This window comes from Dendrobates tinctorius, unplaced genomic scaffold (genome assembly GCF_039654945.1).
Source record: "Dendrobates tinctorius isolate UK_male_01 unplaced genomic scaffold, ASM3965494v1 ptg000250l, whole genome shotgun sequence".
Classification (NCBI taxonomy): domain Eukaryota; kingdom Metazoa; phylum Chordata; class Amphibia; order Anura; family Dendrobatidae; genus Dendrobates; species Dendrobates tinctorius.
In genome coordinates, this window is record NW_027361917.1 from 7032941 (window position 1) to 7056686 (window position 23746).

General features: G+C 45.5%; 2 protein-coding genes across 3 annotated transcripts in view; both read right to left on the minus strand.

Annotated features, from left to right (window-relative positions):
• The window catches only part of KAT14 (lysine acetyltransferase 14), a 33063-nt gene extending 12117 nt beyond the window's left edge, over window positions 1–20946 (minus strand). Inside the window, exons 1-5 of one of the 2 annotated variants that reach the window (XM_073557447.1) lie at window positions 20689–20946; window positions 17057–17178; window positions 16449–16570; window positions 13951–14132; window positions 11391–11813 (exon numbers count right to left, since the gene is read on the minus strand). In XM_073557447.1, the coding sequence (XP_073413548.1) occupies window positions 11391–11813; window positions 13951–14132; window positions 16449–16570; window positions 17057–17178; window positions 20689–20941 (1102 nt within the window). In that variant the 5' untranslated portion in view covers window positions 20942–20946. The remainder of the gene's footprint in view (window positions 1–11390; window positions 11814–13950; window positions 14133–16448; window positions 16571–17056; window positions 17179–20688) is intronic. The other variant, XM_073557448.1, reaches the window with a different exon arrangement.
• Window positions 20947–21236: 290 nt separating this feature from the next.
• PET117 (PET117 cytochrome c oxidase chaperone) lies at window positions 21237–23454 on the minus strand. Its single transcript, XM_073557449.1, has 2 exons — window positions 23034–23454; window positions 21237–21386 (listed from the first exon to the last, which is right to left on the minus strand). Exons 1-2 carry the CDS (start codon window positions 23184–23186, stop codon window positions 21237–21239), a joined length of 303 nt encoding a protein of 100 aa, XP_073413550.1. The 5' UTR covers window positions 23187–23454.
• Between the last annotated feature and the right edge of the window lie 292 nt (window positions 23455–23746).

Here is a 23746-nt window from a genome sequence, read left to right on the forward strand (position 1 = left end):
GTCCACTTCTGGCTGTCCCCATTTTTGTACTATCTGGTTGAAGATGGACGCTTTTAAGGACCATTCTCCTTGCTTTAGGAGGTTGCGGCTGAGGAAGTCTGCCGTGGTGTTTTCCTTTTATGCGCAGGGCTGTTAAAGACAGGAGATGTTGCTCTGCCCACTGGAACAGCCGTTCTGCTACCTCCATCAGGGGCTTGGACCGAGGGCCGCCTTGGTGGTTGATGTAAGCCATGGTAACCTGATTGTCGGAGAATATACGAACATGGTGCCCCTGTAGATACACAAGAAGGTTTTTAACTGCCTGTTCTACGGCTGTTAGCTCTTTCAGGTTGGAGGACATTTCCAACTGATGACTATCCCACAGGTCCTGAATTAAGGTTTCCCCCATGTGGGCCCCCCAACCTGTAGGGCTTGCGTCCGTGGTGACTACCCGGGTTATGTTATATTCCCAGGGTACCCCTCTGGCTAGATTGTTCTCGTCTAGCCACCACTCAAGTGATCTCAAAGCGTGTTTGGACAGAGTCAACCGACCTTCTAGATACCCGCCCAGGATTTTTTGGTGGCGTAAAACCTCGCTCTGTAGTACCCTTGTATGGAACTGGGCCCACCGGACCGTGGGGATGCAGGATGAGAGAGAGCCCAGGAGGGACATTGCCTTCCTGAGAGACATGGAAGGGTTATTGGAGGCGTTCAAGACCTGCTGACGTAGGCAGACCAATTTGTCGGGAGGAAGACGACATTGCTGATTCTGCGAATCAAAGATTAAGCCCAAGAACTGCTGGACCTTCATGGGCTGTAGACGGGACTTCTTGATATTTAATAGCCACCCTAACCTTTTTCAAAGCCAATTTTGCTTTCTGCAATTGATCCAGACAATGGACTGCTGTTTTTTCTACAATAAGGAAGTCATCCAGGTAGGGGATTACTAGGATGTCTGCCTCCCGTAGATGGGCCATAACCTCCGCTATAACTTTAGTGAACACCCGGGGGGCAACTGCTATACCCAAAGTGAAGGGCGACATATTGGAAATGCTGCAACATCCCCTCCAAATGAACTGCCACTCTAAGGAAACGCTGATGAGACGCATAGATAGGTATATGGTAATAAGCGTCCTTTAAATCTAATACCACCATAAAACAATTTTCAAACAGCAACTTTATTGTGGAGCTGATGGTTTCCATTTTCAAAGGTCGAATAACTAGGTATCTGTTAAGCGCCTTCAGATTAATTATGGTCCTGTATGAAATATCCGGTTTACGGACCAAAAACGGGGGAGTAGAAGCCTTCGCCCATCTCTGCCTCTGGTACCTTTATCAGTACCCCCTTCTGGCATAGTTCAATAACTTCGGTTTCTAGGGCAGTCTGTTCCGCCAAGGAAGACCTAAGCGGAGTGGCTCTAAAGCTGCTCTGGGGGATACAGGCATATTCGAGCTTTAGGCCTGCGGCCACCAACCCCAGGATCCAGTTACTGTTCGAGATCCGCGACCAGGCTGGGTAGAAGGCCAATAGTCTACCTCCCACCGGGGCCTCTAGTCATTGGGGAGGTTTCTTGGACTCACGGGATGCTTCTTGGCATCCCCCTCCAAACATAAAACCGGTACCTTTTCTTTTCTTATCTTCCCATCTGCCCCTGTCCCTGGACGACCTCCTCCGAAAAAATCTCTTCCTAGGAAAGGGACGCCTATAGGAAAAGGTGGGTAGGGAAGGGAATTTTTTTTTTTATCTTCTCCAGGAGTTCATCTAGGACTGATCCGAATATTCTCCCTCACATGGGATGGAGCAAAGCCAGGATCTGGCCTGGATATCCCCGGGCCAGCATTTTAGCCATAATGCCCATCGGGCTGCATTCGATAACCCTGCGGCCTTGGCTGCCATTCTTGCAGAGTCTGCTGAAGCGTCGGCTAAAAAGGCTGCCGCATCCTGGATGGTAGGTAGGGTTTTTAAGATAGATTCCCTCGAGGCTCTGTCCACTAGCTGTGTTTCTAATTGGTCCAGCCAGACCATCATAGATCTGGCCGTGCAGGTAGCTGCGACCGCCGGTCTCAGGGCGCCAGCCATCTCCCATGTGCCTTTCAAGTAGGAGTCCGCCTTTTTATCCAGCGGATCCTTCAAAGAGACCATGTCATCAAAGGGAATAGTGGATTTTTTGGACGCCTTAGCCACTGCTGCATCCAATTTCGGGGCTTTGTCCCATTTATTCACCACAGGGTCCTCAAAGGGATATCGCCGTTTAAAGGCTGGTGGTAGGGAGCCCTTTCTTTCTGGTTTCCTCCATTCTCTATTCAAATTTTGGACCTTGTCGTTTAACAGGAACAACTTACGTTTCCTGGGGTCTAAACCCCCGAACATTAGGACCTGTGCTGACCGTTCAGGTCTGGCGTCTGTTACCCCCATGGTAGCCCTGACTGCCTTGACTAGTTTGTCCACTTGGTCAAGACCTAGGCAGAAACGGCTGGCGTCTTCCTCTGAAGAGGATGCGGAGGTGGAGGGTTCTGAGAAGCCTTCGTTCCCTCTAGGGTCTGCTGAAGAGCCTGACAATGAGAAGCTCGCCCTCTTTCTCTTCCTAGACGACTCCCCCTGGGGTACGGATTTTAGGGCTTTAACCTCCGCTCTGATCATTTCCCTTAGACTTGTAGCGAAGTCAGGGGTCTCTTCTGCCACCTACAGAAGGGGGGACAGAGCAAGGGAGTATGCTTTTAACTTTTTGGGGACTACGCCGCCCCTTATCCCCTTTTTTTTTTTTACCGTCTGCCGTATGCCTGACTGGCACAGCCTCTTAGGGTAGGCATCCGGCAAGGGGCATTTACAAAGGGCGCATTCCCTGTTTTTTGCCTTGTCAGTACATTTCTTCTCCTATAGGAGGAAAAACATAAGGGGGACACTGCGTCAGAGCACATTCACGAAGATCTCTTACCCTGAGCAGAAGGCGTAGGTACCGGATCACGGGGGGCGAGCTGGATCCTTCGGCCTCGAGGAACTTCTATGGCCGGATTGTCCAGTTTGTTTCTTCCTTTGCTGGGAGCTGGTTTGGGACCTCTCTGAGGTACGTTCCTGCTCTTTGTCCAGCTGTGGCACGGGAGCTTCCGGCTCGTCCATCCTGCCTCTGAGCTTGAAGCCGCTCGGCAGTGCATCTGTGCCCTCTTTCTCTCCTCGGGTTTGCAGGTGACGTGGCCAGGGGCTGATTTTCGCCCCCCCCCCCCCCATTTTCCCCGACGTCCAGCCCCCCCGCATGCCACGCCCCCCCTGCCCCCACGGTGCTCGCGCCACCGACGCACTGGGAGAGAGAAAGCCGGCCCCCCCTGCCCCCACCGCGCCACTTCCGGCCCGGGCGAGGACGCGGAGGCCACCGACCCCGTCCCCCATCGCTTCACATCTGGCCCGGGCGCGTGCGACGACGCACAGACCACCGGCGCCCCCGCCTCTCACCTGCACCACCCCCGGCCCGGCACGCGCGATGCGCAGGCCACCAGCGCCGACACACAGCGCTCCCCGGACGCCACCGAAGCGCAGCCGCACAACCCCGACCGCGATCCAGGCGAGGGGAGCCGCACCAGCCGGGACAAGGACCGGGATCCTGGGGGGAAGCCCTACTTACCCGCCGGTGCCGGCCCAGGAGACGGGCATCCACTGGACCCCGCTCCCACCTGCACCGCACACTGCCATGAAACCCTGCGCGGGTCACCGTGGCGCTTCCAGGGGACTCCGCACTGCCCGAGGTAGGAGACCCCCCCCGAGTCGGACAGCTGGCCTGGGGATTCCTTCGTCCATGATGGCATGATCAGTAGGGAATCCTGTCCTCCAGGAACAGGAAACCAACTAATGCGTCGGAGAGGTGCCGCCCTTATGTATCTGTAGGATTTCCTGTTCCTGGAGGGCGGATCCCCTCTCTCAGGTGGTGCTGTCATGGACGACCAAATAAAAAAGGTCTGCGTCAAGGGGGAAGATGGATGGTGCAAAAAAAGGGATATTCTTCAGCAAAAGCTGTTTCAGTCTGTCAGTGATTTGAGACTGGGACTGTGGTTCACCTTCCAACAAAACAATTACCCAAAGCATACTGTTGAGAAACACTCGAGTGGTTTAAGGGGAAATGTTTTGGAGTGGCCTAATCAAGCCCAGACCTTAATCCAATTGAGAATCTGTAGTCAGACTTGAAGATTGCTGTTCACCAAAGGAATCCATCTAAACTAGTGGACAAAAGAGAGGATACACTTAAAAAGTTTTTAATAATTTTCGAGGCTTCTGGAACTTCCCAGCGATCTTACTTGCTTGATTACGTAATTATATTTATAGCCCAGGGACGCAATCTGTTACTAGAGATAGCGGGAGACTTGTTTTTTTGATATTTTGTTGGTAGTTTTTATAATTTTGACAAGAAATACAGGACTTCGTTCTCTGTGAGTAAAATTCATTAATTTTTAGTTATATGTTAACTTTTCTTTATGTTCGCATTAAATTAAAAATAGTGTTTTAAAGCTACAGTCATCACTTGATGCTTTCAGTATAGGTCCTACAGGATTTAATTTCTTTACAAACTTTTGAGAATTTTTATTTCTTATATTTTATTAATATTTAAATTTATTTTTTTAACTTAATTATAAATATCTATTTTGAGCTCACAAACTCTTGAATGATGTTTTTTTTGGATTTTAATCATGCCAGACACAAAGAGGTCTGATTGGTCTCCATAAATGAGAGCTACTGCTTTTGTTTTGAGGAAGGAGGGATACAGTTTCAGAGAAATTGCTAGGAAGATGGGTGGTGGAGTCACTGCTTCTGGACTGCAAAAGCTGTGTTCACGTTTTGCTGATAGTTGCAGGATCAAACTAAGAGTGGAAGAGGAAGGAAAAACGAAACAACTCCAAAAACAGAAGAATTGTTAGGTTAGCCTTGCAAAACAGAAGCGCATCAGCCAAGGAACTCAACGAGTTCTTGCACGATGGAGGCGTTTCGGTGTCGGATAGAACAGTATGTCGACGATCACTTGATGCCAGTCTGAAAGCACGAACACCAAGGAAAAAGCCATTCCTAAATCTTAAACAGAGAAGTAAGATAATTTCCTGGGCCAAAGAACATCTTAGCTGGACAACTGAAGATTGGAAGAAAGTTATCTGGAGCGATGAAGCGAGAATATCAATTTTTGACAGTGACAGAGTGGGTTATGATCGGAGAAGGCCAAAGCAAGACTGTCTTCCAAAGTGTATGACAGCAACAATAAAACATCCTGAGAGTGTTATGATATGGGGCTGTATGTCCTGGCATGGAATTGGGAGAATACAGGTCCTTAAGGGAACTGCAAATGGTTCGAAATATATTCATGATGTCCTTGAACCAAAGCTCATCCGATCAATTCATGACCTTGGCAAGGAACAGACTGAAATTATTTTTGAACAGGATAGAGCACCATGTCACACTGCAAGGCAATGTCTAAAATGGTTTGAAAGCAAACAAATTTATGTGCTTTCATGGCCAGGAATCAGTCCTGATCTGAACTTTATCGAAAACCTGTGGTCAAGATGAAAGCGATTAGTTTCAAGTAAGCGACCAAGCAACACACAGGCATTGATTGCAGCTGTTATCCGTTCCTGGTACCATGTTATAACCACAGAGAACCTTAGAAGTCTTGTTGAATCAATGCCAAGGAGATGCAAAGCTGTTATCGATGCTAAACGATACGCTACTAAAGAAAGAACACATATGGATAGCATGAAATTAACCTATTAGGATGTGATATTTTGATTTGGCCATTCTGCTGTTCTAGAAGTAATGAGATATTTTGTATTATGGTAACCTTTTTTCTATGTAGAGGTGTTCTAATCTACCTTAGACTACTTGTGGCATTATTGTTATAAACACTGCATGATTGCATGCTAAAAATGACAAAACTTAATTGTATCCACAATTTTGGCCACTAGTGTAACTTGAAGGAGCTGGAGCAGTTTTGCCTTTAAGTCTGGGCAAAAATCCCACTGGTAAGATGTGGAAAGCTCAGAGACTTATCCAAAGCGACCTGAAGCTGTAATCACCACAAAAGCCACAAAAGAAGACACTACACGAGTACTGACTTTAGGAATGTTCAATAGTTATGCACACTGAATTTTGTCCTATTTGTTATTTGCTTCACATTAAAAAGAAAGCCAAATGTCCAGTTATAGGCATTTTCTTTACATGATTTGATGCAAAAACTCTAAAAAAAAAACCAAAAAAACAAAAAACTAAAGCGTGTAAAATGCCAAGGGGGAGTGAATACTTTTGCAAACCTATTATATATATATATATATATATATATATATATATATATATATATATACACACACACACATACAGTCATGGCCAGAAGTTTAGAGAATGACACAAATATTAATTTTTACAAAGTCTACTGCTTCATTTTTTCTAATGGCAATTTGCATATACTCCAGAATGTTATAAAGAGTGATCAGCTTAACAGCAATTACTTGCAAAGTCAATATTTGCCTAGAAAATTAACTTTATCCCCCAAAACACATTTCAACATCATTGCAGCCCTGCCTTAAAAGGACCAGCTAATATCGTTTCAGTGATTGCTCCATTAACACAGGTGTGGGTGTTGATGAGGACAGGGCTGGAGATCAATCTGTCATGATTAAGAATGACACCACTCTACACTTTAAAAGGAGGCTGGTGTTTGGTATCATTGTTTCTCTTCTGTTAACCATGGTTATCTCTAAAGAAACACGTGCAGTCATCATTGCACTGCACAAAAATGGCCTAACAGGGAAGAGTATCGCAGCTAGAAAGATTGCACCTCAGTCAACAATCTATCGCATCATCAAGAACTTCAAGGAGAGAGGTTCCCTTGTTGCCAAAAAGGCTCCAGGGCGCCCAAGAAAGACCAGCAAGCGCCAGGACCGTCTCTTAAAAGTGTTTCAGCTGCGGGATCGGGCTACCAGCAGTGCAGAGCTTGCTCAGGAATGGCAGCAGGCAGGTGTGAGTGCATCTGCACGCACTGTGAGGCGGAGACTCTTGGAGCAAGGCCTGGTCTCAAGGAGGGCAGCAAAGAAGCCACTTCTCTCCAGAAAAAAACATCATGGACAGACTGATATTCTGCAAGAGGTACAGGGAGTGGACTGCTGAGGACTGGGGTAAAGTCATTTTCTCTGATGAATCCCCTTTTCGATTGTTTGGGACATCTGGAAAACGGCTTATTCGGAGAAGACCAGGTGAGCGCTACCACCAGTCTTGTCTCATGCCAACTGTCAAGCATCCTGAAACCATTCATGTGTGGGGTTGCTTCTCAGCCAAGGGAATGGGCTCTCTCTCAGTCTTGCCTAAAAACACAGCCATGAATAAAGAATGGTACCAGAATGTCCTCCAAGAGCAACTTCTCCCAAACGTGCAAGAGCAGTTTGACGATCAACAATGCCTTTTTCAACATGATGGAGCACCTTGCCATAAAGCAAAGGTGATAACTAAATGGCTCAGGGAACAAAACAGAGATTTTGGGACCATGGCCTGGAAACTCCCCAGATCTTAATCCCATTGAGAACTTGTGGTCAATCATCAAGAGACGGGTGGACAAACAAAAACCTTCAAATTTAGACAAAATAGAAGCATTGATTTTGCAAGAATGGACTGCTATCAGTCAGGATTTGATCCAGAAGTTGATTGAGAGCATGCCAGGGAGAATTGCTGTGGTCCTGAAGAAGGGTCAACACTGCAAATATTGACTTGCTGCATTAACTCATTCTGTCAATATAACCTTTTGTTACTCATAATATGATTGCAATTATATTTCTGTATGTGATAAAAACATCTGACAAACACACGTAAAAACCAGAGGGCAGCAGATCATGTGAAAAAATAATATTTGTGTCATTCTCTAAACTTTTGGCCATGACTGGATAGATAGATAGATAGATAGATAGATAGATAGATAGATAGATAGATAGATAGGTGCTTCTCACAATATTAAAATACCAAAAAATGTATTTCTGTTCTTCAATACAAAAAGTGAAACTCCTATATTATATAGAGTCATTACACACAGAGTGATCTACACTCACTGGCCACTTTATTAGGTACACCTGTCCAACTGTGTGTTAAGACTTAATTTCTAATCAGCCAATCACATGGCGGCAACTCAGTGCATTTAGGCATGTAGACATGGTCAAGACAATCTCCTGCAGTTCAAACCGAGCATCAGTATGGGGAAGAAAGGTGATTTGAGTGCCTTTGAACGTGGCATGATTGTTGGTGCCAGAAGGGCTGGTCTGAGAATTTCAGAAACTGCTGATCTACTGGGATTTTCACGCACAACCATCTCTAGGGTTTACAGAGAATGGTCCGAAAAAGAAAAAAAATCCAGTGAGCGGCAGTTCTGTGGCCGGAAATGCCATGTTGATGCCAGAGGTCAGAGGAGAATGGGCAGACTGGTTCGAGCTGATAGAAAGGCAACAGTGACTCAAATTGCCACCCGTTACAACCAAGGTAGGCAGAAGAGCTTCTCTGAACGCACAGTGCGTCGAACTTTGAGGCAGATGGGCTACAGCAGCAGAAGACCACACTGGGTACCACTCCTCTCAGCTAAGAACAGGAAACTGAGGCTACAATTTGCACAAGCTCATCGAAATTGGACAGTAGAAGATTGGAAAAACGTTGCCTGGTCTGATGAGTCTCGATTTCTGCTGCGACATTCGGATGGTCGGGTCAGAATTTGGCGTAAACAACATGAAAGCATGGATCCATCCTGCCTTGTATCAACGGTTCAGGCTGGTGGTGGTGGTGTCATGGTGTGGGGAATTTTTTCTGGGCACTCTTTGGGCCCCTTGGTACCAATTGAGCATCGTTGCAACGCCACAGCCTACCTGAGTATTGTTGCTGACCATGTCCATCCCTTTATGACCACAATGTACCCAACATCTGATGGCTACTTTCAGCAGGATAATGCGCCATGTCATAAAGCTCGAATCATCTCAGATTGGTTTCTTGAACATGACAATGAGTTTACTGTACTCAAATGGCCTCCTCAGTCACCAGATCTCAATCCAATAGAGCATCTTTGGGATGTGGTGGAACGGGAGATTCGCATCAGGGATGTGCAGCCGACAAATCTGCGCCAACTGTGTGATGCCATCATGTCAATATGGTCCAAAATCTCTGAGGAATGCTTCCAGCACCTTGTTGAATCTCTGCCACGAAGAATTGAGGCAGTTCTGAAGGCAAAAGGGGGTCCAACCCCTTACTAGCATGGTGTACCTAATAAAGTGGCCAGTGAGTGTATTTCAAGTGTTTATTTCTGTTAATGTTGATGATTATGGCTTACAGCCAATGAAAACTCAAAAGTCATTATCTCAGTAAATTAGAATACTTTATAACACCAGCTTGAAAAATGATTTTAAAATCCGAAATGTTGGCCTACTGAAATGTATGTTCAGCAAATGCACTCAATACTTGGTCAGGGCTCCTTTTGCATCAATTACTGCATCAATGCGGCATGGCATGAAGGTGATCAGCCTGTGGCACTGCTGAGGTGTTATGGAAGCCCAGGTTGCTATGATAGCAGCCTTCAGCTAATCTGCATTGTTGGGTCTGGTGTCTCTCATCTTCCTTTTGACAATACCCCATAGATTCTCTGTGGGGTTAAGGTCAGGCGAGTTTGCTGGCCAATCAAGCACAGTGATACTGTTGTTTTTAAACCAGGTATTGGTACTTTTGGCAGTGTGGACAGGTGCCAAGTCCTGCTGGAGAAGGAAATTTCCATCTCCTAAAAGCTTGTCGGCAGAGGGAAGCATGAAGTGCGCTAACATTTCCTGGTAAATGGCTGCGCTGACTTTGGTCTTGATAAAACACAGTGGACCTACACCAGCAGATGACATGGCTCCCCAAACCATCACTGATTGTGGAAACTTCACATTAAAGCTCAAGCAGCTTGGATTGTGGCCTCTCCACTCTTGCTCCAGACTCTGGGACCTTGATTTCCAAATGAAATGCAAAATTTAGTTTCATCTGAAAAAACCTTGGACCACTGAGTAACAGTCCAGTTTTTTCTCCTTGGCCCAGGTAAGACGCTTCTGGCGTTGTCTATTGGTTATAAGTGGCTTGACACAAGGAATGAAGGAATGCGACACTTGTAGCCCATGTCCTGGATATGTCTGTGTGTGGTGGCTCTTGAAGCAATGATTCCAGCAGCAGTCCACTCCTTGTGAATCTCCGCCAAATTTTTGAATGGCCTTTTCTTAACAATCCTTTCAAGGCTGCGGTTATCCCAGTTGCTTGTGCACCTTTTTCTACCACTTTTTCCTTTCACTCAACTTTCCATTAATAAGCTTGGATACAGCACTCTGTGAACAGGCAGCTTCTTAGTGTGTCAATGACTGCCTTCTGGACATCTGTCAAGTCAGCAGTCTTCCCCATGATTGTGTAGCCTACTGAAACCGACTAAGGGATCTTAGTAAATGCTTAGGAAGCCTTTGCAGGTGGTTTTTGTTAATTATTCTAGTTTACTGAGATAATAACTTTTGGGTTTTAATTGGTTGTAAGCCATAATCATCAACATTATCAGAAATAAACACTTGAAATAGATCACTCTGTTTGTAATGATTCTATATAATATAGGAGTTTCACTTTTTGCATTGATGAACTGAAAAATTAACTTTCTGATGATATTCTAATGTTGTGAAAAGCATCTGTATATACACACACACACGATAAGTCTCAAGAAACAGTTATTAAATTATTACAGAATTTAATCACCAGTGACTGTAATTTTACAAATTATGTATAAAGTGCACAAAACGTTGAATTCCTTTTTATAAAGGGAGCCTGTAGCCTTGAACATGGCTTCTGATCTGTGAGTGCCATTTTAAAGAGTGAGAAGAGGAGCAGATTCATTGTTTTCTGGAAAAATATTTAGCATAACTTTTTTCCTTAGGAATCACTGCTCTTTCTATCCCAAGGAGTCCAGTGGGTGGTCCTAATTAGTGATTGACAGCTCTCTGCACACCAATGTATTAACGGCTGCTAATCAATGATTGGGACTGTCCTCTGGACTCCGGAGCCCAGGAAGAGCAGGTATTTAAATTCATAAAAAACTAGTCATACTAAGTTTTTGCCCACACGCTTCTATATCAATAAGCTCAGAACCTCCCGCTTAAAGACAGGAGTGCATGTTTAACAGGCTCCCTTTAAATACATTGCATTACTAATATTGTATTGATCCCAAGTTACAGTCTGTTTTATCCTCCAGAGCTGCCCTCACAATCCTTGTCCTACATTCAATTTTTTATAATATTTAGAGACCATTCTGCAAGAGAGTGGGGAATATCTGACTCCGCAGTAGACAGTTTTACCTTGAACATAATGGAGGACATATCAAAAAAAATTCATTCTCATTACAGTGGACAATTATACTAACCATGAAATAAAGCTTGGGGTGGCATGACATCTGGAATGAGATCAGCCTCAGAGAGCAGGCTTGGAGTTGCAGAGAGTGAAGCTGGTGTATCTGGAGCAGAGAAATCCAAAGAAGGAGATGGAGAAGGACTGGTCATGGGTGTCCGGTCTGATGAACTCATGGAAGAGAAGTCTACGACTTCCCCTTTCTCAAGCCCAATATCTGGCCGACGGTTCCGACTGCTGGAGAATTTCACAGGAGTAGCGCACGAGCTGTGATCCACAAATCCAGAGGCTTCTTTCTGGGCTCTCCTGATGTCTTTTGCTTCTTGAGTACGAGATCTCTTTTCTTTTAGCTCTATAGCAGATTCAACCGAGTTCCCTCTAGATCTCTTTCTGAGTCCTTCTACTGGGATCACTGGGTCCAAGCTAGATATTCCAGGAGCTATAGAAATCATAATACACAGTCCACAAAACTAAGTTGTGCTGCTAAAAAAAAGCTTTTATTCCTTATAATTAAAGTGGGGTTGTACTAGCAAAGATGTAGCTGAATAGATTGGAAATTGAAAATAATGACACTTTCTACAACAGACTTTTTTTTATAATTCTCTATTCTCCTTTTCCCCTATGTGCTGCAGGAATATAACAATGTGATGGATTAACTAGCCTAAATGTGGCAGAATTCTGTAGAGAACACAGGTTAATCTTCTGGTCTGTGCCATCTTAAACTAGTGACCCGATACTTAGCAGTCTTCCCTACTACACACAAAAAAAAGCAGGGAGGCTTCTGCTGCAGCCAGTTGTGTCACAACCACACACAAGGACAGCAGGGAGGCTTCTGCTGCAGCCAGTTGTGTCACAACCACACACAAGGACAGCAGTGAGGCTTCTGCTGCAGCCAGTTGTGTCACAACCACATACAAGGACAGCAGGGAGGCTTCTGCTGCAGCCAGTTGTCTCAGTGCCACACACAAGGACAGCAGGGAGGCTTCTGCTGCAGCCAGTTGTCTCAGAGCCACACACAAGGACAGCAGGGAGGCTTCTGCTGCAGCCAGTTGTCTCAGAGCCACACACAAGGACAGCAGGGAGGCTTCTGCTGCAGCCAGTTGTCTCAGAGCCACACACAAGGACAGCAGGGAGGCTTCTGCTGCAGCCAGTTGTCTCACAGCCACACACAAGGACAGCAGGGAGGCTTCTGCTGCAGCCAGTTGTCTCACAGCCACACACAAGGACAGCAGGGAGGCTTCTGCTCCAGCCAGTTGTCTCACAGCCACACACAAGGACAGCAGGGAGGCTTCTGCTGCAGCCAGTTGTCTCACAGCCACACACAAGGACAACAGGGATGCTTCTGCTGCAGCCAGTTGTCTCAGAGCCAGACACAAGGACAGCAGAGAGGGCTCTGCTGCAGCCAAAAGGACGCATGCGGCAGCAAAAGCATACCTGCGCACGGCCTGCGTACTCAATGCTAAAGATAAGGTACGCAGGTCGCATGCAGTGGCATGCGCCCATAGGTGGAGCTGACCGGAAGAGGCGCGGCAGGGGGCGGAGCTTCACGACCTAAATGCTAAAATGGAGAAGACATTGAATGTGAATTTTGGTATGCAGCACATGTGCAACCTCAGGGAGTTTCATTCTTTTTGTCGTCATTTCTTCAATCAGAGATTCGCTGAAGTTACAATTTTTTTTTTTTTTCCCAAGATCAAAATACTAAAGGGAACCTGTTAGCACTTTATGTACTGATATAGTGTTATGGCTGTGTAGGGCGCCTGTGCTCCAATAAAAATTGTACCTTTTTTTAAGGAAATCTCTTACACCAAGTCAGGAGAAATCCAGCCTAGAAGCCGTATGTAAATGAGGCTGTACGTGCACTAGGGGTGTGTCAATGCACTTGGCCTGCTTTCTCCAGGTGCATTGACAGCAGATGTGCATATGGCATAAGGTGAGCCACAGAGCTGTGGTTAGTGGGCCACATGTGGCTTCTGGGTCACAGATTAGGACCACTGTTCTAAAGTGTCATTCTCAAATGTAAAATCTATTTAGGTGTATTTCTTTGTGTCCATTATTAATACATATCGCTCAAAACCTCTCTATCATAAGGAAACCTCCATCGCCGCTGAAAAAAGGAGGCTGCAGTATCTATCCCTTACAAATACTGCCCAGAGGTAGCCAAGGGACTGTTAGCAAAACCGCAATCAATGAAGAGTTAATAGGAGAGAGAGGTTAGAATTCATCGTAGCACACAAGTCTGAAAATAAAGTTTCCACTGAATATCTGGTAAAAGTACGATTTCCTGAAGGGTGATGACCTGGGGCCACTATTTTGGATGAAATCACCACAATCTCCTTGCTCAACGCAAGAGATACATTTTCACCTGCTTGGACTAATCAAGAAACTGTAACGCGAAGCTTGGAGGACCAATAAATGCCCATCAGAATCGGGGACCTCAGCTCTATGGAGAAAACTGTATTTTCAGGTACTGAGTGTTATAATGAGGTGAACAAAATCACTGACAGTAAGAAGTTAGTAGATGTTTTTTGGACAACACAGAACACCTGCTGGGGGTGACTTCGCTAGATACGTACTTTTTATTTTTTGTGATGAAGATATATACTTGTCTCCTTCAGGCTTCAAAGTAGGAGGTTTGTTGTGAACGAGCTTCCACCACCCCGGCTCCCCAAACTCCTGGGCTCCAGATTTAAAGAACATGGGGCTACCCACAGAGAGACATCCTGCAACTGTGCTCCACCAGGTAGAGGTCTTCTTCCTGAAACCAACAACACACATACATATCAGAAGATTTCTCCACACCGGAACCATTTTTTGTGAGTAGATCTGTATGGATCTGAATTATGAGGCCTTATCCCCAGAAACCACACCATTCGTGTTCATAGGCAACACTAGAGAATGGAGCTCAAGTGCAATACCGGGCATAGTCCAGCATCAAGGGTGGTGCAATTTCTAGGAACAAAAAAGTAGACTTTTTTCTGAAATGCAACGTCAAGAGAAAAGTCCTTTTAATCCCAGATACTGAATAGTTAGCACTGGTGATTAGCAATGCGGGGGTCCTGGATTCTCATTTTTCCTGTTCAGTTCATCAGCCACACTGACATCGGCAGCAATAGAGAGGTTCTGACTTCTACAGGAGACCTGTAGTAAGGGGAACCGGTCACTATGAAAATGTATTCACATCTGCAGTCCTCGTGTGACAGAGCGGGGGAAGCTGAGGAGATTGATATAGACTTCTGTGAGTAAAGACTCAGTATAACCTGGGTTTAATCATTTAAACCTCTACAATTTCTGGGATTTTTAGTCCAGTGGGCCATCCTATCAGTGACCCTAAGGTGTCTTTATATGCACTCTTAGGTCGCGTTCACACGTTTAGTATTTGTAAGCCAAAACCAGGAGTGGGTGAGAAATGCAAAATTGGTGCACATGTTTCTGTTATACTTTTTCTCTGATTGTTCAGTATTTTACATCAGTATTATTCAAAATCAGGAGAGGAACAAATACTGACCGTGTGAACATGGCCTTATACAAATAAAGCTGTCAGTCACTGATAGGACTAGACAGCTCACTGGACTGAAAATCACAGAAAGAGCAGAGGATTAAAGGATAAGACAGGCAGCAACAACTGCAATCCCCTGCTGTCCTGTCTGTATACTCTCTTTTGCTTCCTCCCCTGCCCAGGAGCTGTGGTGTGATCACACCATGTCCGTGTAAGTTCAGACACAGCCATTACACAGTACACAGCAGGGGAACATGTATAAGATTATCTCAGCACAGGAACATTTTTTTTTAACACATCCAATTGTGGAAATTATTATTATTCTAAGATCTATGGAATGAAATCTACTTTGTGGGAAAACCGTTTCACATATGCTCTGATCTGGGCAAAGGTCATCACATATTAGAAATGGTGGATCCTATGTTATCTGTCATTGTAATCCTGCTTGTGATGATGAGACCGCTGACTAGTCATCCATATGGAACAAGAAGTACGTCTAGTGTTCCGCTTGGTGGCGAGTGTGAAGATTTCTAAAATTCATTTTTTAATGTAGATAATGATGAGGAATATTAAGGGAAAAAAAACAATTGAAGTAATTGGTCATTTATTATTGACATATTCCCTTTAAACCTGACTTCTTCCCACACTGTAAAACATACTGGTATATTAAGGGCTTGTTCACACGTTTTACAGTACCAGCAAAGTGAATGAGACTTGTGAAATCTCATGCACACGTCGCTTATTTTTTTCTTGCCGATTTGAAGCAGTTTCACGTCAATTCTTTCAGCATTTTTGTTTCTCACACATTCAAACGAATGGGGAAAAAAATAAAAATGTGTTTTTTTCCGGCCAAGAAACAAAGTTATGGAGCAGAAACGTCTGCTGCAAATACTTAAAGGGAAGCTGCTCGATCCATGGACAACATGTCTCATACCGTGGCTGCGCGATTTCAGATAAGCAAGTTTGACTTTGAAAAGTAAAACATAGTTTAATAGTCGCCGGGGACCGAGCCGCGCTGGAGACTAGTAGGACAGAGAGGTTCCCAGCAGCTTGTCCTCGCCGCTGCCCTGGAGTGACAGGTCTCTCAATTAATATATAGCTAGACACCAGTAACTCCAAGGAAGCAGGCGAGGAACCCGTCAGAAACCAGCCTGTCTGACTAGTCTCCCTCAGCGTTTCAAGAGTTAAAACAACCATGGTTGAAATAATGCTGCCATGGATGGGGCTGCCCATGGATCGGGCTTCATGTATCAGGTTCCCATTAATGTGTATTCTGTGATATTGGCCTTGGTGTGTTGGACATAGGGATAATCGTCTGCGAACTCTATAAGGGCCAGGGAGTGACGGCTATCTGTGCTGCTCCCGGATAGGAACAGTAACATTTACAAAAGGGAAAAGTTAAAGCAGAGAAAGTTTAATTTTGAAAAAGTATCAAGTGTTGTCAGATTTCAGACAGCTGTCAATTAAGAAAACGTTCTTTCAAAAGGAATTCAGGGTAAACTTCATCTCTTTCTCAGCCCCCACACACCAGACCACAATCACAATTATTACGGGTTTTTGATTGTGAACATTCACCTATTTCCCAGCAGGAAGGTCCAGTGCTTCTCTATAAATGAACAGATGTCCTCCTTCCATCTAAAGTAGCCCAGGCGACCAGATCCTTCCAGAGATAAGTTGTACATGGCCAACATCACAACCTGTTGTGACAAAATGTATGTCAGGTTTCTGACTTAAGACTGTATATCATAATTCATTGACTAAACAGCTTAAAGCGGGTTTTCAAGTTTGGAAGTTATCCCCAATCCATAAGATAGGTGATAACGTCCTGATCACTATGGGTATGTCCACTGGGATGGGACCCCGACCGTCTCCGAGAACCAAGGCTCCGAAGTGCAGTACCACTACATTCATTCTTATTGGGTACATTGGATATAGCCAAGTGCTGTGCTGGTCTTCGGCACTCCCATAAGAATGAAACAGAGCGACAGTGCGCATGATCGACCTCTACTCCATTCAGGGACCTGGTTTTCTGAATTGGTGAGGGTCCCAGTGGTCAGACTCCCAGAGACTGGAAAGTTATGCTATATCCAATGTATTGGGGATGTCTCAAGTTTGGAAGTTATTCCCTTTAACTGCCTATAAGTGCAAAAACATTCACAAAACTCATCAAGTTATTAACTTACCTGCTGCCAAGTTAGTTTTAAGCGCTCAAATTGCTCTTTTCCATCCTCAGAACAGTCACTACATGTGACCTTAAAGAAATTGTCTCCTTTCAGGTGACTTGGAGGATCACATCTCAGCTGACCTGCAAAAGGACAACATGAGGCCTATCGTCAACTGAGCTTACACACAACGCCTGCTAGCTCGAAGCTGATCAGTGGGAAGAAGCATAATGACATGATCAGAAAATGGTATATCCGGTCAGCCTGTTGTCCATGTGCTCATCTGACAATGAACTGACCCGTACATGAGCAATTCTTCCAATGAAAACTGCCCACAGATCAAACTAGGTCCGCAATTTGCACGCATGACTAGCCCAAGTCCTAGTACGGCCATCTGAGCCCGAGCTTAAGGCTTCAACCATATTTATCACTTATCCACAGAAATGGCTCCCAAATGTTAGAGATGTCTGGTGGTCCCCCTGTTAGGACCCCACTGATCGCTACTGCAGAAATTCCCAATCCAACATTCCTCCCCAGTAGCAAGTCCTGAGTGCAAGAGGTCCTACAAGGGGGTAGCTGAGAGCTGTCTTGCAGCTTACCTTTCAGTGACATACGGAGGGAGCTAACATATAGATACGTGATTAGTAACCCTTAAGGGCACCTTACACATTAAACTAATGTTGGCCAACCCCCCCCCCCCCCCCAACATCAACTGGCTTGGCTGACTAATGTGGTAAATAATGTGTATGGGGAACGTGGGCCTACTGATCGTTGCGGTAAGGGGTCAACGAGCATGTCCAATTTTCGGTCTGCCGATCACTTTGCGCTCCAGGAGATAAGATATGTCCATCAATGTTCTTCTCATAGAGAGCACAAGAGCAATCGGACAAGCGAGGGCACTTGTATGCGAGAGATGGCTGACAGCTATGTGTATGGCCGGTTATAGCGGTGTTCACATTAAGTTTTCTTGGAGCGTTCACTGACCTACTCCAGCTCAGTAAACGTTCCTGTTTCGTGCTATGTGCATGTAACGCCTGGAATCAGCTTTAAAAGTATAGTGTGCAGCAATGTCAAAATTACATTGTTGTACACAGGTTCCATCTTACGTCACTTTTAACCACTTCAGTGTTTGAAGACACCATAAGCACGTGCTTTTCCTGGGTTTTGGAAAAGTTTTTTTGTTTTGTTTTTTATTATTCCTGACGTATTCTTTGCATATTTTTAATAGGAAATGTACTGACTTGAGAGGTTTCCTTTGGTAAAAGGGGGAAAAAAAGATCCAAAGTTTTGGGGAGAAACAAAATAAAAATCATGCCATTTTCAAAGAAATAGCATCTTCATTTTTCGGGATTTGGGGCTGTGTAAGGGCTTATGTTTTGCGTGCCGAGCTGACGTTTTTATCTATGCCATTTTGGGGTAGATGCTTTGATTGCCCGTTATTGAATTTTATTACAATGTTGCAGCGACCAAAACACATAATTCTGGAGTTAAGAATTTTTTTTCTCGTTACACTGTTTACCGATCGGATAAATTCTTTTTATTTTTTGATAGAGCGGGTGTTTCTGAAGGCAGTGATACCAAATATGTGTAGTTTTGATATTTTTTGATTGTTTTACTTTGAATGGGGCGATTTGAACTTTTATATATTTTAAAAACTTTTATTTTTCCTTTTTACTGGCGTCCACAGTACTTTTAGAAGACTTGCAGCTGTGATCTTCGGATCCCTTGTGCTATACATAGCAGGGATTCAGCCCTGCTATGTGTCGTAGAAAGACAAATCTGTTATGAACGCTGGCCATGGGGCGGCAGTCACACCAGAACGGCAATGACAAGCATGGGGGTCTCCTGCAGACCCAAGGTTGTCATGCCAACCCACTGGCGCCCTCCAGTTATGTGACAGGGGTCCGCGTGCCATGCGACTTTTAAATTCGATTTATTGGCCCTAAGCCACATGCACAGCCGCGCTCCATTAAGATGTATGGGAGAAACAAAAATAGCCGAGTGCCATTCATCCATAGATTTTAATAGAGAGTGACCAAGTAGAAATTCGGGATTGGTTGTGTCCCAAGGTTCGATTTGCACCATACAGTACCTAAGCACACCTTTTATTTGGCAAAGTTGGGGGCCCAGTGGTCATATTCATACAGATAAAACAAGTATAGAAGATTCACCAGATTCAAACTATCTGCCTTAAAGGGAATCTGTCAGCAGGTTTGTGCTGTGTAATCTGAGAGCTGCATTATGTAGGGGCTGAGACCATGATTCCATCGATGTGTCACTTACTGGGCTGCTTGATTTAGTTTTGATAGAGTCCCTTATTTCTCTGCTGTAGATGTAGCAGTGCTCAGACTGCAGAGTTCTGTATATCCCTGCCCACAACACCGATTGTCAGCTTCCTGTGTACACTGTTCGTTATTAGAAAGCTGCCAATCAGTGGAGGGCGGGGTTATACAGATTAGCTGGACTGCCAGGCAGTGAAAACTAGTCCTCAAATGATAATCTCCTGATCATAAAACACTGATTGTATTGAAACTACAATGCAGCCTAGTAAGAGACACATCCCTGGGATCGGGGTCTGTTTGTCACGCACAGTGTGGAACGACTAAGTACAACACTAGGGAAGAAGAAAGTGGGGGGACCCCTAGGCAGATATAAAGTGACTCCTTCTGCCCTAAACATCCCTATACAGGTTCAGCACCTATCGCCGAGCAAGAACCTAATCCCTACCTGACCCTGGCAATAAGCCGTGCTTAGGGTAGGATGGGGGGTATCATGAGTCAATCCCCAATACAACTAAAGACAGCTGGGATAGACAAACAAGGGGAACACTGATCTTGAGCACTCAGGCTAGTTTCACACTAGCGTTTATTCCACACGGCGCCACTAAGCCCCGCCCCCTGCCTGCTCCCTGCCCGCCCCATCCGGTCATCGCCGCCTACTATCGCACATGGACGCTTGCGATCTGCGCACCCTATCTTTAGCATAGGGTGCGCAGATCGTGCGCTGGCCGTGCGCTAGTAGGATTTTGGCGTGCACTGCGCACTTTTGAAGGTGCGCCCGTGTGCGCCGAATGCAGCATTTTGCATTTCGGCGCACCTTCAAAAATGCGCAGCGCACGCCAAAATCCTACTAGTGCACAGCCAGCGCACGATCTGCGCACCCTATGCTAAAGATAGGGTGCGCAGATAGCAAGCGTCCATGTGCGATAGTAGGCGGCGATGACCAGATGGGGCGGGCAGGGAGCCGGCAGGGGGCGGGGCTTAGCGGCGCCGTGTGGAATAAACGCTAGTGTGAAACTAGCCTCAGAGAGGTAACACAGACGTCCTCCAATAGCACCAAAGAGGAAGATAGCCGACTGTTATAGCTCCAAGCCTCGCCGGTGAAAATGGAAATATCGCCAGCGAATCCCAGAAGCAGACAGGAAGTCTACAAACACCCAGTCCAGGTGTGTCAATTAGAGCCGGTGGGCAGTTGCCACTGGGTTGAAGAGTCAGAAGGACTAGAAAGGCGTCTGCAAAGACCTTCTGCAGTCAGACACTGACAAACCTGTGACACTATGGCTCTATATTATGCTATGCTCAGATTAAATGGCAAATGTCTGCAGACAGATTCCCATTAATTGGCAAACCCTTTCAAATGGAAAAAATGCTTACTTGCTGGAATCCATTTTTGACATTTCTCACAAAGAAACGGCATCTCCTCCATCCATGGTGGATCTAGGTCATCACCAACGTCACTGTTCAGCGAATCACCACTTTGATCATGAGACAAGTCAATAGATGCCTGATCTTCAGACTCCACCAGCAGGAGAGTCTCCCCTTCCACTTCCCCCTCCTCTAATCCCTCGGAGGCAGATGTCCTAGTAGCGTCATCATCCAGAGGTGTGATATGGGCAGACGTATCCATGGTCTTAACACAGCAGAATGTCAACTTCAGATGGATTAAGTCTATCTAATTTGGGTCCAAAGGTTTGTTACATACAGTAACAACCGGAAGTCTTTCCCATCTACCGGTAGAGACCACACTAGACGAGTTCATGGAGGATAGGGCACTTTTAATAAAAGTCCATTATCTATTTTAAAGTCAAAGTTCCAGCGTGATCATCAGCAACCAAGATGATGATTTATAGAAAACAAAGACTACCCATAAAAGTCCAGCCACTTAGAAATCCACAGCATGGGATGTGTCCATGAGTCAAGCTTCAAGACTTGACTGACGCATCAGGCACAAGATTCTTCTCACGTTCTGACTCCAATCGTTTCGTTAGCTCAATCTGCTCTTGCAAAAGACGCAAGTTTTCCTCTTTCCGTCTCTGCCGCTCTAGATCATGGACTACACCCAAACGTAACCTCTAGAAGAAAAAAAAAGGAAAAAATTAGATAAAATTAGGATCATCAATTACATTGTTTTACATTATCATGGCGTAAAGCATGGTCGCGTCCTTTTAGGAGACCGAATCTCAGTTTATCAGCAACATAGGACTCCAAACATAAAAATACAGACACAAATCCAAATGGTGAGATTACTCAAGATAAGACGAGTGGGAAGAGAATGCCGAAATCAAGAGACAATTAATATTAATAATCGTCAAGTCCAATAACTATGGGAAAAAAAGCAGAAATTCTTGATGAGGCCTTAAAGTGACCTTCCAGCCCAGATAACAGGAGCCGCTCCTGGTGCCATGCCGTTCATCTCTGCCGCTCCCTCTGGATCCGCTATGGTCACGTCTGGGACACGTCTCCCCGTCAGACTCTCCACTCTGCTCCCTGAATGTTTGGTGGGGTCATTCTGGCTCCAGAAAGAGAGGGGGGATTTGGCTCTAGAAAAATAGGGATGGGAGCATTCTAGCCCCAGAAGAAGAGACCCCAGTACTTAGAAATGGAAGCAGCAACACAGCTGTCAGGACACATCATGCTTCTAAATGCAACCCCTTACATTTTTCCATGGAATCGGCCACACGCAGGGCTCGCTTTTAGGCAAAACACGTTGTATTTCTTATTAGCAGAATTTGAACACACATGTAATAAATAACTTACATTTTATTTAATTGGGGAAAGAAGATTTAAAAAAAAAAAAAAGTGTTTTGTTTTTCTTTTCTTATAGAGCTCTGATGCAGCACAGAAATGATATGTAAATCAGGCTGGAAAGCTCCGGGGGCGTCAGCACACTAACACTGCTTCTTCCACACGCACTGACACGCCCCCAGTGCACTTCCAGCCTGATTTGCATATGATGTCTACGCTAAATTTCTCGTGACTGACGCATTGTAGCTCTTCAAAAAAAGGGGTATTTCTTTTAGAATTATTGAAGAGGAGTTGCTCATCCGGCCATATACCAACCGGCTCCTGCGGCGATCTCACCGTCCGTGCTTTAATAATAATAATCTTTATTTTTATATAGCGCTAACATATTCCGCAGCGCTTTACAGTTTGCACACATCACTGTCCCCGATGGGGCTCACAATCTACATTCCCTATCAGTATGTCTTTGGAATGTGGGAGGAAACCGGAGAACCCTTAGGAAACCCACGCAAACACGGGGAGAACATACAAACTCCTTGCAGATGTTGTCCTTGGGTGGAATTTGAACCCAGGACCCACTGAGCCACCGTGCCGCCCGTGCTTTGAAATGATAATGTCACAAGGAAGGGACAACTCTTGGTTGCTATGTGCAAAGGAAAACTGAAGCACTCGCACATAGCAACCAATTACATCGCAGCTTTAATTTCTTCCAAAGGATGGAAAATGTAAGCAGCGATGTGATTGGCTGCTGTGAGAGCGTTCCATTTACCTTTGCTATGGGGTGTTTATAATCCTCCCCTATAAGACAGTGTTCCTGCCGAGTGCCCGTGTAACTCCGCCACCTTTGTGTGTTACACAGGGGTCACAGCGCCAGCCGCCAGCTGACCTCATGACGCGTCTCGGGCTCGCAGATCCACGGTTGACCTTCACTGTGCAGTAAACCTCACACATACAAAACAGGTCATCCCCGCACCCACCTCTCTATCCAGATTCTGCTTCACGTGTACCCCCAGTACGGTTCCGACGGACAAGACCACCGAGATAGTCAGGACCACTTTGGAACGAGTAGACATGCCTGCTACTGTACCGGAAGGGGAGGAGCTACAATGGAACGCACGGGTGAGACGCATCGTTACGGCACGCACATGGGGACAAACTTCATGTGAGCTGCGACTTCCATGTTAGTTACTGGCAGGCAGACTGGTGTGGTAGCTGATGTGAGATACTGAAGCCCTGGATGTGTAGTTGCTGGTACAATGATGTTGGAACCATTAGCCATTTCACACATATATGTAATTTCAGAAGTCTCAATATAATATGTCATAGCGGTAACGTTATAGGGGCAGTGTGAGGGTCCAAGCACCATAATGTCTGTATCCAGCTGCCACTGACACCGCCAAACTAATGGCTGCCGGCTGGAGAGCTGCAAAGGACAAGAAGATCAGCCACTTAAAGGGGTTGTCCAGAGAAAACAAGTTATCACCAATCCGGAGGACTTTAGATAGGTTGGGGGACTGACCACTGGGACCCGAACCAACCGACAGAACTGGGGGGATTTGTATCCCTAATGTGGAACTTTTATCCCCTCTACATAATGCAGCTGCAATTCTGACACCGCCAGTGCTCCGGTCATCCTCTATTAGGGCAACCCCATAGGAAATAATGGGGCGCAGGTCGAGCATGTGCACTA